General features: G+C 36.9%; 1 protein-coding gene across 1 annotated transcript in view; it reads right to left on the bottom strand.

The window, feature by feature from the left end:
- Window positions 1-9577: 9577 nt before the first annotated feature.
- PHLDB2 (pleckstrin homology like domain family B member 2) overlaps window positions 9578-17921 on the bottom strand; it is a 118498-nt gene continuing 110154 nt past the window's right edge. Inside the window, exons 15-16 of the mRNA XM_021007107.2 lie at window positions 12505-12590; window positions 9578-11851 (exon numbers count right to left, since the gene is read on the bottom strand). Of these exons, the coding sequence (XP_020862766.1) occupies window positions 11711-11851; window positions 12505-12590 (227 nt within the window). The 3' untranslated portion in view covers window positions 9578-11710. The remainder of the gene's footprint in view (window positions 11852-12504; window positions 12591-17921) is intronic.

The raw sequence follows: 17921 nt of genomic DNA, 5'->3' as shown, positions 1-17921 counted from the left end.
TTATGCCCAGTAGACCCTTAATAAATGCTTGTTCATTTATTTACTACATAGCACAGATGTCTTAGCAATGATTTAAAATTACCAAATTACCAATGGTGTCCACTTTACCTACCACAAGAAAGTAAGAGGAATCTCCAGATGCTTCTGGTTTGGAGATGGCATTTTTCTGATTGCAAGGAGTGCTAGCACACCCCAGAGCCTTAGAGTGATCTGTGGTCATTTGAAAGAACTCAGCCTAGCCATCCATACAAATAAGGTGGATGAAAAATGTATTTTGCCAAATGCCATTGGGTGGGAACCCCATTGAATCAGTCCATATTTTACATGTGAGTAGATGTATAGTATGGGAGTTATCTTGGAGTCAGTTGCATGTATTCAGTCAAGCTATCTGGTTGTCGTAACTAAGATCAGCATTATTACTAACACACGCACACACACACATTGCTATTGAAACAACCTCAAGGTATTTAAACAAGGAATTGGCCATTAAAAATAGGAAATGGATAACAGAAATTACATCAGCGTTGGCTATAATATTGTTTAGAAGTTTAACCAGTGTAAAAAAATTTCTACAAGAAGAAGACCAAAGGATGACAGAAAGCGCATTACTCAGCAAATATCTAACTTAGCAAGTGGTGAGTAAGCACTATGGGGCTGCCATAGGCAATACTTGATTAAGAATATGAACATGTTTGTAAAATCTTATGAAAAAGGATGGTGGAGGATTATGAAAAGTAAATAAAGCAGAAAGAAGTCATGGAAGGTAAAACCAGTTTAAAGATAGTTTGGCATATCTAAGCAAAGTGAAGGACATTTAATCATAAAAATGAAAGTAGGGCTTTTTTGTTCATTTGTTTCAGTTGTGTCTGTCTCTTCTTTGGGGTTTTCTGGGTAAAGATAAAACTAGGGTGGTTTGCCATTTCCTTCTCCAGAGCCTTTATGGAGACAAATAGGGTAGTTAAGTGACTTGCCCAGGGCCACACAGCTAGTAGGTGTCTGAGGCTAGATTTGAACTCGACCCAGTATCTATCTACTGCAAAGTACAAACAAGAAAAAAAATGGAAAAGATTCGCAAAAAACATTTTAACAAATTCTTTTTTCCTGTCAATGATGGTGGAACCTCCACACTTGCACCTTAACATCACGATCAGGTGTATGCTTGTAGAGGAGTTGGAAATGAGACTAACCCAGAAAGGAGGGGAGAAGTAGCTTGATTGGGCTATGCATATTTATAGATATATTTCAAAAGTGACACAATTGTGAAGGCATAGCTCTGAAGGAAGAGAAGATATCACAGTAGGAAAACAACTTAGACCTTTTTAATACTCCCCCAAAAAGGCAATTGAGAAAACATCAGTTGCTACCAACCTATAATCCTGTTCTCCCATCTATACAAAATCTTTGAGAATTATCTCAAACGTAGCATCAATGAGGATATTAGGGAACAAGCAGTATTTCTTAATCAATAATCAATAATTAACTACATCTTTACTATTTCACAATTAACTGAAAGATATAGAGAATATAAGATTAATTTAAAAATTGATTTAATTGAACAAAACACTAGAACAAAATAGAACAACAACAACAAAAAAATCCAGGCTCTTTTACAAGATAATTTTCACCCACACATTAAGATTATTTGAGATTCCTTAAAAGGTAGAACAATAGAAATAACCCTGTCGCATGACCCTTTGCAGATATATCTGTAAGCTTGGCCAAAGGAATTCATCACTGTGATGGGGGAGATCCATTATGGAGTTTAAATTGAAGTATTCCTTAAGGACGGTGAGGTCCTCCTGATGCTTCTGTCTGTAGATGACACATGCTGATGGCATTGACACCTTAACATCGCAAAGCCTCATGGGAGAGATCTGCAACTATTTAAAGAAGATTTGCTTGACCATCCTCACAGGAACAACTCAGTAGGTGAAGAGTGGCTACTGTCTAGATTATAACAAATTTGGATGGGCAGACTGTAGTAGAACTTGAACATTGGGAATGGGATGGACAGTACAGATGGACAGTGAATTAAATAGAGGAGAGCAGGCTGGACTAACTTGGGGAAACTATGAGCCTCCTTTAATTAGCCTAAGCTTTCCGTGAGGTTCATATTTTAATGCCATTTTAAAAAATCATTACTATATGATAGCATGACATGGAATAAACAGCCTTCAAAGACTTGAAAGTGAATGTCACAGAGGGCAATAAAGATATATGGATTTGAGCAGACTGTACTATATAATCAATGAAGAACTCCAAAGAAGAACAGGAATAAGATAGTCATTAACAAATTACGTGACAGAGAAGATGAGCTGTTCCTTGGTGAAGGGCAAGAGATAACAAGTGGACAACCAGTGGTACCCCCGCAATATCAGGAGAAAGCAAGGCAAGGATTTCAGAATGTTGAGAGGACATATATATACATACATACATACACACACACACACACACACACACACACACACATATATATATATATATATATATATATATATATATATGTATATATATATGTATATATATATATATGTAGGTTGTTTGGCTACAGATATATATATATATATATATATATATATATATATATGTATATATATATATATATGTAGGTATGTTTGTTTGGCTACAGATATATACATATCTAAATCAAAAAAATCTTCATTTGCTTTGTCCATCCCATGAAAGCTATCACCCTAGTCTTTCATGGCTTAGCTCCTCAAGAAGGTCATCCATAACTGGTGCCTCCATTTTCTTTCCTTTCAATCTCTCCTTAACTTTCTGCAATCCAATATCACTATTCAATTGAAATTGTTGTCTTTCTCTCTCTCTCTCTCTCTCTCTCTCTCTCTCTCTCTCTCTCTCTCTCTCTCTCTCTCTCTCTCTCTCTCTCTCTCTCTCCCTCCCTCTCTCTTTCTCCCTGTCTGTCTCTCTCCCTCCTCATCTCCACCTCCAGGTTTCTGTAGCTTCCTTCAAGTCCTACCTAAAATCCCACCTTTTACAAGAAACTTTTCCTGACGCTTTTAATACTAATGCCTTCCCTCTGTTGATTATTTCCAATGTGTCCTGTGTTTATCTTGTCTGTACATAGTTGTTTTCATATTGTCTTTCTCATTAGATTGTAAACTCCTTGAGAGCAGAGACTATTTTTTTACTTTTTTGGTATCCCCTTAGTACTTAGCATAGTGCCTAGCATATGGTAGGTAGGGGGAGGGGAATCGAGCATTTATTGAGGGCCTACCATGTAATGCACCCTGTGCTAAGAGCTTCACAAACATCTCATTTGGTCAAATCAAGGTGCTTAAAAAATGCTTGTTAACTTTACGCTTTCAAAGTTACCAGTGAACTCTGTGTTGAAAATTTAATGGCCTTTTCTCAATCTTTATCTTTCTTGACCCCTTGATCATCCTCTCCCTCTTGATAATTTCTTCATGACATTGCTGTCTCCTGGTTCTCCTACTACCCATCTGAGTGCTCCTTTTCAATCTTCTTTGCTGCTTGTTCAACCAGGTCATTTCTGATAATTGTTTGTGTCCCATAGGGCTCTATCCTGGGCCCTCTTCTCTTCTCCTTCAGTTATACCTTCCACATCATGAATTTCCCCATCATGGTTTTGACATATTGCTGGTCGACATAAGAAAATAGAGAGTTTTGTGGAAGCCGCAGACAACATGAAAAGGCCAGCAGATGACACAGAAAAAGTTTAGAAACTCAGAAACACATGAAACATATGTATAGTATTGTATTTATTTTATCTTTTAATATACAAACAGAAGGCCAAAAATTTTTACATGGATTTTTCAGATTGTTGGGGCACCATAACTGTCTTCATAAGGAAGGGATAACTACATAGCATTTCATTCATGGATTCAATTATCTCTCTGCTGATTCTCAGATTTACTCATCTGGCCCTAACCTCTCTGCTGACTTCCAGTCTCACATCTGCAACTGCCTCTTGGACATCTTGAAGTGGATGGCCTGTAGACATCTTACACTCAATATGCCCGACACTGAATTCACTATCACCCAGTCACCTTCTTCCTTCCCCTCTTCCTAACTTCCCTATTACTTTCAAAGGCACTACCATGCTGTCAGTCACTGAGGCTTGAAATCTTGGTGCCATCTCCCTTCTCTCCTCTGACAAGGACACTGGTGTCAGTGGCCTCTGGGGCTATCATGGCAACCTGGTGCAGACTCTTCTCACCCAACCATGGACTTCTTCTGTGTTTGCTGCTGGTTGTTTTCTTTGCTTCAAGTCTTTCTCCGCTCCAGTCCATTCCCCATTTATCTTCCTAAAATTCAGGTTTATATACTTTAGGATATTTTACTTCTTCCCTCCATTTAATCAACTACAGTGGCTCCGTGTCACTCTTAAGATTAAATATAAAATCTTGTTTGGCTTTTAAAGCCCTTCATAACCTGACCTCTTCCTACCTTTCCAGTGTTTTTATACCTTACTCTCTTCCTCAAACTCTGTGATCTAATGACCTTGTTGTTTCTTGCACATGGCTTTCTACCTCCTGATTGTTCATTTTCTTTTCTTTTTAAAATATTTTTCTTTTATTTTTAATTTATGAAATAAAATTAGCATTTCTGTAACATGGTATAATAAAAAAAGATGATTGCATATGAAACTGCAAATCTATTATATAAAACTTGCTATTCACTTAAAGTATATAATAATAATTATGCAAATTTCTTTTTTTTCTTCCCTCCCCACCCCACCCTAGAGATGGCTACCGTTAGATACCAATAAGTATGTACATGTAAAATTATTCTATATGTATTTCTATTTATCAGTTTTTTCTTTGGATGCAGATAGCATCTTTCTTTATATGCCCTTTATAGTTAATTTGGGCATTTATAATAATCAAAATGACTTAATCCCTCAAAGTCATCTTAAAATAATATTGCTGGGGCAACTAAGTGGCACAGTGGATAGTGTGGCGGCCCTGGATTTAGGAGGACGTGAGTTCAAATCCTGCCTCAGACACATAACGCTTACTAACTGTATGACCCTGGGCAAGTCACTTAACCCCATTGCCTAGACCAAAAAAAAATATTGCTGTTACTGGTTCTGCTCATTTCACTTTTCATTATTTTCATATAAGAATTCCCATGTTTTTCTAAGATCACTGAGTTCATCATATCTTGTAGCAGAGCAGTATTCCATCACAACCATATACCTCAACTTACTCAGCCATTCGTCAATGGATGGGCATTCCTGCAATTTCCAGTTCTTTGCCACCACAAAGAGAGCTGCTATAAACATTTTAGAACATATACATTCTTTTCCTTTCTCTCTAATCATCTTTAGAAATAGACCTAGTAGGGACAGCTAGGTGGCTCAGTGGATAGAGTTCTGACTTTGGAGTCAGGAGGACCTGAGTTCAAATCTGGTCTTAGATACTTGACACTAGCTGTGTGACCTTGGGCAAGTCACTTAACCCCAAATTGCCTCACCAAAAAAAAAAAAAAAAGAAATAGACCTGGTAGTGGTGTTGCTGAGTTAAAGGGTATAGGCAGTTTAATAACTCTTTGGGCATGATCAACAGATATTAACAGGCAATTTTCCAAAGATCAAAACAATTTATAGTCATATAAAAATGCTCTAAATCATAATTGATTGTGCATTTTCACTGGCTCTCCCTCATGCCTGAAATTCTTTCCCTTATCATCTCCATCTCCTGGCTTCCTTCAAGTCAAAGCTAAAAATGCCTCCATGTGTGAGCAGCATTCTTGGGCCTCCTTAATGTTAATGCTTTCCCTCTGAGATATCTCCAGTTTATCCTGTCTGTATCTCATTTGTACATAGCTGTTTGCATGTTGTTCCCCTCCCCCTCCTCCCTCCCCCCCCCCCATTAGCTTGTGAGCTGCTTGAGGACAAGGACTGTTTTTGCCTTCCTTTGTGCCCTTAGCACAATGCCTGATGCATAGTAGGCCCTTGATAAATACTTGTTGGCTTGAATACACACACACACACACACACACACGTCTTGTGCATATCTATCTATCTATCTATCTATCTATCTATCTATCTATCTATATCTTAGACAAGCATTGAATATAGACAATGGATTGTACTCAGAATCAAATAGAGATGAAAGAGCAAGCTAGATTATATTTGAGAAAATGGGCAGTGTTTTCAGAAATTCCAAGGTTCTCCTTGTTTTCAAAGACTATCTTTTAAACATTAATATCATCTCAGTAAATGCCTATAAATGTCTATAAATCAGTGATTTCTGAAAATTCAAAATTGTAGGTGAGCAAAAAGAATATTAAAAGATGCATAGTAGGTGTAAACAGCCTGTAGCACACAATATTACCCGTGATGGCCTGAAGATTAGTTGTGTATAATTAACAAGTAAACGGAAAAGGAAGTAGGCTAGCTATAGCAATATAGAGGGATTTGGGTAGCCCATGAATTCTCCTGGTATCTAAGCAATAATAAACCACCCAGTTAAAGGCTGGCAAGGAATTGAAAATTTGTGGAAGATCATGGAAAAAAATAATGTGGAATTAGAAGTCATGAAAAGGTGGTCATTTGCACCAATGAAGCAAATAACCAAACCTCTGATAGTACAGATCCATTTAAAAGCATTGCACCATTCAGCTCAGTGGCTCCACCTGCTGGTGAATGTTTCACTTTCCAGCTCAGATCTGAACTGACCAAGAGGCATTGTACAATTTGATGCCCTTAGTCCAATCATTGCATACAGATGCAAAATTAAAAGCAGGCTCCTCTTTTCTCCCCCATGGACTTGTTCAGATTGTTTCTTCTGAAGATCATAGGAACATAGGATTTAGAGTTGGAAGGGCCCTCCGAAGCCGTACAATCCAATCGCCTCATTTTACGGATGAGGAAGTGTAAGTTCCAAGAAGTAAGTGGCAAATTCAAGACTTAAACCAATGTCCTCTGACTCTGACTGCAATGCTTTTTCCCCCTTGCAGCTTCTTGAACCTAGATCTGCATAGGGAAGCCTTCCAGCTTGCATGGAATTGAAAGATTTGATTCCATTATTAAAAGTGTTGCAACTTAGGAGGAAGTGGTGGTGTGATCCCAGAATTTGTTGTTTGTAACTCATATTCATTTACCCAAGTAGCACTATCTAAGATTTCTGTTTTTGCCTCATCCTCATAAATTTCTATGATTCTTAGAGTGATTTTGAAAAGCCTAAGAGTTTTTATCTTGATGGAAATAATTCAGATACTACACAGAATTCCGTTTTCCAGGATCAGTGGTGCCACTAAGATGTACCTAGATTCAAAAACTTGAACCACACTAATTATAGGTTAGGAGCCTGGGGGGCAGGGTTAGCTATGGCCCTATATCTCACATTTTAAAGTAGTGTTGGTCTCGCAGTTTGTACTTCTCTTAGGTAGAGATGAAGGAGGGAAAAAAATCTTCCAGGTGACTTTCAACTTTTACTGGACTAAAATTTCAAAGACATAAATACAAAATAAAAAAGCTTTGCATTATTGTTATTATTATTATTGCCATGACATTGAAGTAGTAGTGTTAGCAAGTTAAAGATTTGGTAGTTTTAGTTTAATTAGAATCTTATTCTTTAAACATCTCCATTTTTTTCCCTTGAAAGAATGTGAATATCCACTACTTTGTGTATTAATTATACTGTGAAGCAAAGTCAAACACTTTTTGCCGTCATCGGAGGGAGAGATTTTTTTTTCAAGAGGAGAAAATTGAATACCATCACTAATGCAGGAAACCAGGAAGAAACATTATGGCTAATCACTGTGACTGTGTTTCTTGGCAGTGACTGGCTAAAAATTAACCAACACATTCCCTTTGTGTTTTCATAGGTAGTGGGCTTCTAGTACTGAGAGTGCTCATTGCCCTTGCTGAAAGGAAAAATGCTCACTTCTTTCCAAGTGGTAGTTGCAAATTGTGGCTTAAGCAGCTGAGCCTGTTTTAGAGAAACAAACTTGTTGTAGTCACGGAGTTCTCCAGCTAAGGCCTAAGTAGCCTTTCTCATCCTTGCAGTGCCTGCATAACTCAGATGTTCAAAAGGGAGGTTGGTTTGTTTGTTTTGTGGCAATTGGGATTAAGTGACTTACCCAGGGTCACACAGCCAGTAAGTGTTAAGTATTTGGTCTGAGGTCACATTTGAACTCAGGTCCTTCTGACTTCAGGGCCAGTGCCCTATCCACTGCGCCACCTAGCTGCCCCTGGTTTTGTTTTTTTTGATGGGGGACCCAACCTGTGAAATCACTGACTCTCAGAGGAAACTAACTGCTCTGCAATTTGTAGTATTAGATCAGGAGTTCTTAACTTGGGGTCCATAATTTTTTTTAAAATTAATAATTATTTTAATATAATTAGTTTCCTTTGTAAGTCTATATATTTCATGTATTGAAAACATTATTTTAAGGAGGACTTTGTAGGATTCACTAGACTGCTAAAGGGGGTCCCTGTCTTGGAGAGATGCCTGGGGGAATGAGGAGGCTAAATGATTTCCCAGGGTCAGACAGTATTTGTCAACAGCAGAACCCAACCCTCAGTCATGCTGCCTCTCATGCTCACTAGAATGGTCCAGTAGAAAGAACACAAATCTTAAGTCAGAAGACCTGTTCTTCTGCTTCCAATCTTGCTTCTGATGCTTACTACCTTTATGACCTTGCGCATGTCCCTGAAGCTCCCAGAGTTCAGTTTCCTCATTTGTAAAATGAGGGGTTTGGTTAGATGACCTCTGAGGGCCCTCAAGTTCTAGGCTGATGATTCTATAATCCCACACTGCCTCACAAAAGGCTGTCCAATCTAGAACTTTTTCAGTAATCACATCTGACTTTGCTAGCAGTAAAGATTTTAAGTTTCCTAAACATTGATAGAGATACAGATTCTAACATTCTACATTGCTTGAATAAGACTGCTCACTTCCCAACTTCTCCATCAGGACTTCCATCAATCCATCAGTCCCTTCCTTCTAAGATTACCTTCCATTCACACTGCAGATATATGTACACACTTATTAGTGTGTTGTTTACCTTATTAGAATATGAGCTCTTTGGGGACATGGCTATTGTTCTAAACTTTCTTTGTATCCCCAGCACCTAGCACAGTTCCTGGTACTGACTGACTGCCGGAAAGACAAAAATGAAAGGCAGCTCCCGCTCTCAGATACCTTATTTTCTACTGGAAGAGCCATTCCTGTGGAATATGTATAGAATATGAAAATTCTAGGTGCTATCTGTCAAATAGACATTACTGACATGGAGCATTCCTGTTATGTGGCAATTGACAACAAACTTTTCCAAGTAGATTTTTCTTTTCCGAAAGAGGTAGCTGGTGAGCGCAGTAGTTGGAAATGAGACAATATGAGTTCCAATCCAAACTCAAATATTTACTAACAATGTGACCTTGAGCAAGTCACAACCCCTATCTACCTCGATTTCTTCATCTGGAATAATAATAGTATTTAACCCCCAGGGTTGTTGTGAGGATAAAATGACATAACATTTGAAAAGTATTTTGCAAACCTTATAGAAGGGCTAACTATTTTTTTCTTTTGTATAGATGGACTGGACAATTACTATTCTTCCTTCCAATAAATGGAAAGACAAATTAGTTTTAAAATGTGAAGTCAGGCCAACATTTTTAATCTCCAAACAGCTTATTTAAAAACAAATATAAATGGATTTACTTAATCATGCAAGATAGAAAAGTTGATTAGAAAACCTATATAACTTCATTGAGAAGGCAAAGTATACATAGACAAGTGATACATTTATATGAATCAATGTAATTTAGGACATTGCATTTTACTGTCTTAAATCATATAATTTTTAGTTGTGATTTTCTTAAAAAAGATTAACAGCAACAACATAAAAACCTTTGCAATAACATTTCTGTCCTTCATTGTTCAAGTAAAATCATGTATCATCCAGCTGCAAAGTCATTCTAATGGCAGTCAGGCATACAGAGACTTCAAATATAAACTTAAATCCATTGATTCCAGACAAATTTTGGGAAGAAAAACTTTAATTCTAGTAATTCCGTATTGTACTTGTAGGTAAATTCATCATTTTCTAGTGCTACTCATTTACCACATTTCCACTATATAACAGAAGGAATAGACATACACACAAATGCACAAATACACCCAGGCCATCAGGACGGACAACATTTGGAAAAGTATTATAAATGACTTGCCTGAAGTCAAAGTTTTATTCAACAAAAATGGACTTTAACACTATAAAAAAATGCAGTGACTAATGTAAAAGAAGGATTTACCTCCTCAAATACATTATGAGTTGGACTGCATTTGCCTCTTATAAACAGACCCCTTGCCTCTCACTAACAATCATTTTCGATTTTAATCGTAGTCTGGTTTGTGATTAAAAACTCAACAAACTGACTTTATGCATGTTTAAGGAAGGCTACAAGTGAAAGGCAGGATCCAGAATAAAGTAGAAGCATGCAAGGAAAAGGAAAAAAAAATTGCTTTGGCTGGCCTGAATGGGGGGCAGCTATAAACAGTGGATATAAAGTCCTGGGTTTGGAGTCAGGAGACCTAGAATCAGTTTCTGGCTATGCTGCTCCCTAGGCATGTGACCCTAAGTAAAGTGACAACCTCTCAGCTTCAGCCTTCATCCATAAAATGGGGATGATAATACTTTTACTAATGACTTCATGGGATTAGTATGAGGAAAGCTCCCCGTAAACTGTAAAGTGCTATGTGAGTGGTTGTTATTACCAGTGATCTCTGCACAGGGATTGGAAAATGTCTTCAGATAAAAAAAAAATAATTCCAATGAATACCCTCTTCATGTAAGATATAGGGCAGGAACTGATTCTAATGGGTCCCAGAAATAGTTTTGGGATTCATAGAAATGTAACTAATTGGGGTTAGTATAGCCTTTAGCTGTGGCCCATTTGACCCCCAAAAGACCCAGTGCAGTTGCAGCCTGGGTCTATGGCTAAAGGTAGCATTCTGAAACTGGCTTGTAACACATCCTATGGCATTTTAATATTATTAAAAGGTTTGAGGTTCTTTTTGTCTTGTACAAAGAATCAAAATATCGCTCATCACTTGGAATTGCTTGGAAGTAGAAGGTCTATCAATATCAAGTCTTTGGCTTTGGTGCAATACTCAGCTACAGAGGATTTAGATATTCATTTAAATTCTTTTTGTTTCCCACCCTTTTCTCCCTTTCTGTAGTATTAATTTATGAAATACACAATAGGAAAGGACTTAAAAAAAAAGAGCCAGTTGGTTACTAATATATCAAATGCTATAAATTAAAAATATATGTAATCATATCTTTTGGTTCAGTTATTAAAATAATTTCATATTTCTGAGTACAAACAAACACTTGCAAATGGCTTGGTTTTTCACTAAGACAACTCATATAAAAAGTTTTTAAGAAAATTGCCTTATAAATGCTGCTGGTGCTGCAGTCATTCCCAAAACAAAATGTTTTCCTTCTTGCAGCAACTTCAGTCCTTTTGCCATTGTTAATGATCAAACTATGAATTGGCATCACATTGTCTTCTAAAAGTGAAAATAAAAAAACCCCAAAAGAAAAGAACAAACTCTTGTTAATATGTAAGGGAGTTCCAAACATGTTTTTGTAAAGTAATGTGTGTGAATGTTATCCTTCTTGCTTGGAGTTTTTCCAAATGGGATTGAATATGGCTTATTTCTGGTATAAGGTTATTGCAATCTGCCCTCTTGCGAACTGCTGCATCCATTCATTACAACATGAAATGGGTATAACCTTCTGCTCCAGTAACAATAACATCCATCCAGATCCTCATGGCTTCTGGGGATGGAGCCACCATATAATAGATCCTATCATGTGTCTTGACACTAAAGGTGAGTAATGGATTAGGACTCTAAAAGGAGATAAGAAAAAGAATATTAAGCAAATAACTTTAATGAAGGTCATCACATAGGAGTTAGTACAATACTTAGACACAAATTTCAGGGTTTCTTTCTCCCTTCAATGTTCTCATTCATGAAACTTATCAGTTTATACTTTTTCTTTTATATATTTCTTTCCCCTTTTGGAGTAGTGAACATTTTTATAATTTTTGCTTTAGTTTTCACACAGGGCTTCCCCTGTCCTCTTTCCTGGTGTTCGTGAAATGTAGGGAGGCATTTCTCACACTCTGAAGTATATTAAGACTCTGCACAGGGACAATGCAATGGGCTGCATGTGGTGATAGCTTTTGCTTTTAATTCTTTATTTCCTTTTATACTGTTGGCTATTTGATAGACCTTGCAATGAGGAGCTAGCTTGGCAGGGCCCTTGAAACAACAAAACTAAAATTATTATCTTCTTTTCCCTAAAACTGGACCCACAAATAAAGATGAATTCTTTTGGTCAATATTTCTTATGCCATTCTCTCCCCCTTAGTATTTTGCACACCAGTTCAAGGAAGGTCAAAAAAAGGAAAACAAAACAAAACAAATCCTTTCTCTAATTCTATCATATATAAAAAAATTAGAAAGTTAAAGCACTAGTAAATCTGTAAATGTAATTTACCTTATATGCATTCTTGAGGTGATCATAATAGACTTCTTCAATGGCTTGAAAATATATCACTCCTTTTAATTTAGCTTCATGTTTATCTGCAATGAGAGGGAATGGTAGAATCAGATAGTACAGAGGATCAAATGATTTACACAAGGGGTTCTTAACCTAGAATTCATTGATACCTAAGAGGTCAGTGCATACATTTCAGGGGTCTGTGAACTTGGATGGGGAAAAATATTTTCTACAACTTCTAACTGAAATTTAATATTCCTTCAGCTATGAATTTTTAAAAACAAGTAATCCTAATAAAGGGTCCATAGGCTTTACCACACTTTCAAAGTGTTCTATGATACCAAAAAAAGTTAAGAAAACCAATTTAGAATCATAGAATTCTAGGCCTGGAATAGAATAAGGCTGGAAGAGAACTTAGAAATTATTGTCTGCCCCCCTACCCCCTTTATAGATGAGGAAACTGAAGCCCAACATCATTGCATAGGGCATAAAAAAAAATAAAGAACAATTTTTACCTGGATTATAATTACAAAAAAGGCTTACTTCATACAAAAATATCATCCATAGTACTTCAGCTTCTATTTTTAATTCTAAAAGATGTTACTAAGATAGAAGCCGTTAACTCAGTACCAAAGAAGATTTCAATATTCCCCAGTAAATCTGTATCCAAGATATAGCCCAGGTAAATTGACTCTTAGTTAATGTATAAAGCATGCACTCTGTTGTGCCACTATATGTTATATCTCTCAGGTGTACTCAAAAGCTCCCTCTCTAATGTCAGAGTAAGATATTTATTTCAATCTAGTGATTTCCTATCTTTCTTAACATCTTTTGTTAAGGGGGGTTCTGGTTTTGAACTTATAATTAAAAACCATGATTATTCAAGCTTATAATTAAAAACCAAAATATTATTTTGTATACTAGACAATACTTTTTAGAAAATAAACTATTAAATTCATTCTTACTCAGGTTATTTGCTATTAGCTAATTTAAATCATTATGTTTATTATTTCCTAATAAATATTTCTCTTGTCCCTTTTCCACATTAGAATATGGTATCCTAGACCCACCATCCTTTACAGGATACTGTGTCCAGTGTTTTTCAAATACTGCCACTAGAGGTCAGGCAAAGTGAATTATTAAACAGGGTCTCTAAAAGGGAAGGATAATGCAAAGATCCCTAAAATAGCCAAAGCTCTCACCCTCCCTAATCACAGTATCCAAAAGAAACCTGCTATGACATACTTTCTTCTTTTTAATAATCTGGGTCAAATTCTATCTCCTAAACTGTAACTATATTCAGCAAAATTCAAAATAACTATTAGCCTATAATAACTATGTTTTCAGCCTCTTCCTGATATATAACAACATAATATAGGGCTGCTGGGTATTATAGTGGATAAAGTGCTGGACCTGGAGTCAGGAAGACCTGAGTTCAAATCTGGTCTCAGACACTTACTAGCTGTGCAACCTTGACCAAGTCATAACCTCTGTTTGCCTCAGTTTCCTCAACTGTAAAATGAGACTAATAAAAGCACCTACTAGGGTTGTTATGAGGATCAAATGAGACAATATTTGTAAAGCACTTTAGCACAGTTCCTGGCACATTATAAGTATTATATGAAGGCAAGTTAGTTATTATTACTATTAGGTGGTGCAATGGATAGAGTGCTGAGCCTGGAGTCAGAAAGACTCCTCTTCATGAGTTCAAATCCAGCCTCAGGCATTTACTAGCTGTGTGACCCTGGGCAAGTCACTTAACCCTGTTTGCTTTGGTTTCCTCATCTGTAAAATGAGCTGGAAAAGGAAATGGCAAACCACTCCAGTATCTTTGCCAAGAAAACCCCAAATGAGGTCACAAAGAGTTGGACACGACTGAAACAACTCAGCAACAACAAAAACACATCATTTGGAGGAGGCAGAGGACTGAGAAGTAAGAAAATTTCTGTGAGTTAAAAAGTTTGAGTTATTTTAGGCAGCTAAGTAAACTAAAATGTTAAAATCCTAGCTAACCTTGTTTAGGGAGTCTAGGTAAAGGGAGGGATGAGGTACATAAATTGAAAAGGGGTGGGGATCTAGTATACTTGGTGAAGATCTGTGGCTACACAGAGATGTGAGCTGCTTGATCATGCTTTTATCAGGGCATAGATGGATTGCTGAAATTCTGAGAAGTCTTGGAATTTATGCATTCAAATGTACCCTCCTTTATGGCAACTAAGAACTGAGGGAGTACAATTTTTAAAGATTAAGGGGGTCAGGACAAAGGCTTAAGCCGTGTTTGAATTTCACCCTGGCTGGCTGGCTGCCTAATTGCTCTCCAAGAAATGTACTGAGGCCTGACTTTGAAGATGATTCCATATTCCTGAAGTTGAATGTAAGAGAGACAATGCTAGTGTCAGTAGTAGTCCAACTACAGAAAACCATTTTGAGAATAGGAAAAGAGATGAAAGGTTCAGAAACTTAGAATCACATAGCTTAATGAGACCAAGGGTGTGGGGGCGTGGGGAGGGAATGGAGGAGGGAAGGAAGAGAAACTTAAGGTAAAAATCCAGGTAATTAGATAAACTGAGTGACTGATAAATGGGAAGAAGTAGCAAAGTACAGATGAGGACAAGTTACAAGACTCTTACATTAGAGAGTGTTTAAAAATGCTATTTTTGGAAAACTGGAGGAGGCAAGTAAGAGACTAGCACATTTTATTATGTCTGCTTTTATGAATATTCAGGCACTGAATTAACATCTTTTTTTTAAAAAAGAGTACATTTCCATTATGCTAACTAAAAAAGGTTGTTCATGATACCATCTTTTAAATAGATATAAAATTAATCTAAAACAAGGCAACCCTTTTAAGGAAAACTTGAGATTGATTTATTGTACAGTAGAAAAAGCCATGCGTTTGGAGGATCTGGTTTCAAATTCTCTCTGTGTCACTGGCTACCTATGGGCCTTTGAAGAAGCCTCATCACCTGTCCTATCCTCAATGCTCATATCTGTAAAATGAAGGAATTAGATTAAATTCTTTCTAAAGTCTCTTTTAGCTATAAAGCTATGATTCTATGGATTGGGAGTTTGGATCAGATCACATATTACTGAGATTCTCTAATCTATCAAACACACAGACACAGACACAGACACAGACACACACACACACACACACACACACACACACACTTCATGACAAGACTTTTGGTTCCTGACTAAATACCATGCTATGTCCCCTTTTAAAAATTTTAGTAACTATTCAATCCAATCTAACACTCCAAGGTACTTTGCTAGGCACTAGGGATACAAAAACAGAAAAAGACAAAAAAAGTGCAGGCCTTCAAGAAGCTTATATTCTGTTTTAGGGGGATACAACATGCAAAAAGAGAATCATGCACTTGATTTTTGGGGAGGATGGAGAAAACACTAATCACTAGGAGAACTAGTTTTCCTACATTCATCTATATTTCTTTACTTCTGTAATATTACCAGGATTCTATTCTTATTCTGTGTTTTCCCTTCCCCTCAGAATATACTTGTTTTTTTTAATATAAATTTATTTATTTTTAGTTTTCAACATTCCCTTCTACAAGTTTTTGAGTTCCAAATTTTCACCCCATCTCCCCCCTCCCCCCACCCCAAGATGTCATGCATTCTTAATATCCCTTCCCTTACTCTGTCCTCTCTTCTAACTCTCTCCCCTTCTCTTATCCCCTTCCCCTTCTATTTTCCTGTAGGGCAGGACAGACTTCTGTACCCCATTTCCTATATTTATTTCCCGGTAGCATGTGAAAACATTTTTTTTAAACATATGTTTTAAAACTTTAGGTTTCAAATTTTCTTCCTTCCTCCCTCCCCACCCACCCTCATTGAAAAGGCAAGCAACTCAATATAAGTTGTACATGTGCAGTTACGTAAAACACGTCCATAGTAGACATTTTGTGAAAAACTAACTCTATTTCCCTTAATCCTATCCTGCCCTCACATTTATTCTATTCTTTCTTTTGACCCTGTCCCTCCTCAGAAGTATTTACTTCTGATTAACCCCTTTCCCAATCTGCCCTCCTCTCTATCATCCCCTGCTTCTTGTCCCCTTTCTCCCCTATTTTCCTGTAGGGTAAGACAGATTTCCATACCCAATTGAATGTGTATGTTATTCCCTCCTTAAGCCAAATCCTATGAGACTAAGATTCACTCATTCCCTCTCACCTTCCACTGTTTCCCCTTCCACTGTAAGAGACTTTTCTGTTTGTTTTTTTTTTGTGAGATAATTTACCCCACTCTACCTCTCCCTTTCTTCTTCTCCGAGTATAATCCTCTCTCATTCCTTAATTTTATTCTCCAGATATGACCCCTTAATCTTCAGCTCACCCTGTGCCCTCTATCTATCTATCTACATATACATACATATAATTTTTTTCCTCCAACTACCCTGATACTGACAAAGGTCTCATGAGTTATAAATATCATCTTTCCATGCAGGAATGTAAACAGTTCAATCTTAATAAGTCTCTTATGATTTCTCTTTCCTGTTTACCTCTTCATGTTCCACTGGAGTCCTGTATTTGAAAGTCAAATTTTCTATTCAGCTCTGGTCTTTTCATCAAGAATGCTTGAAAGTCCTCTATTTCACTGAATGACCATTTTTTCCCCTGAAGGATTATACTCAGTTTTGCTGGGTAGGTGACTCTTGGTTGTAATCTTATCTCCTTTGCCCTCCAGAATATTATATTCCATGCCCTGCGGTCCTTTAATATAGAAGCTGCTAAATCTTGTGTTATCCTGTGTTCCCACAGTACTTGAATTGTTTCCTTCTGGCAGCTTGTAATATTTTCTCCTTGACCTGGGAACTCTGGAATTTGGCTACAATATTCCTAGGAGTTTTCCTTTAGGGATCTCTTTCAGGAGGAGATCTGTGGATTCTTTCATTTCTATTTTGCCCTCTGGTTCTAAAATATCAGGGCAGTTTTCCTTGATAATTTCTTGAAAGATGATGTCTAGGCTCTTCTTTTGATCATGGCTTTCAGATACTCCAATAATTTTAAAGTTCTCTCTCCTGGTTCTATTTTCTAGGTCAGTTGTTTTTCCAATGAGATATTTCACATTGTTTTCTAATTTTTCATTCTTTTGGATTTGTTCTACTGTGTCGTGATTTCTCATAAAGTCAGTATCTTCCTATTGCTCTATTCTAATTTTTAAGGAAGTATTTTCTTCAGTGATCTTTTGGACTTCCTTTTCCATCTGGCCAATTTTGCTTTTTAGGGCATTTTTCTCCTTATTGGCTTTTTGGACCTCTTTTGCCATTTGGGTTAGGCTATTTTTTAAGGTGTTATTTTCTTCAGTATTTTTTTGGGTCTCCTTTAGCATCACTCTCAGTTTTTCCTCTACTTCTCTAATTTGCTTCTCAAAATAGTTTTTGAGCTCTTCCATGG

The sequence above is a fragment of the Phascolarctos cinereus genome, unplaced genomic scaffold (genome assembly GCF_003287225.1).
Source record: "Phascolarctos cinereus isolate Bilbo 61053 unplaced genomic scaffold, phaCin_HiC Scaffold_726;HRSCAF=1367, whole genome shotgun sequence".
NCBI classification, from domain to species: domain Eukaryota; kingdom Metazoa; phylum Chordata; class Mammalia; order Diprotodontia; family Phascolarctidae; genus Phascolarctos; species Phascolarctos cinereus.
This window is presented reverse-complemented; position numbering and strand designations above follow the sequence as displayed.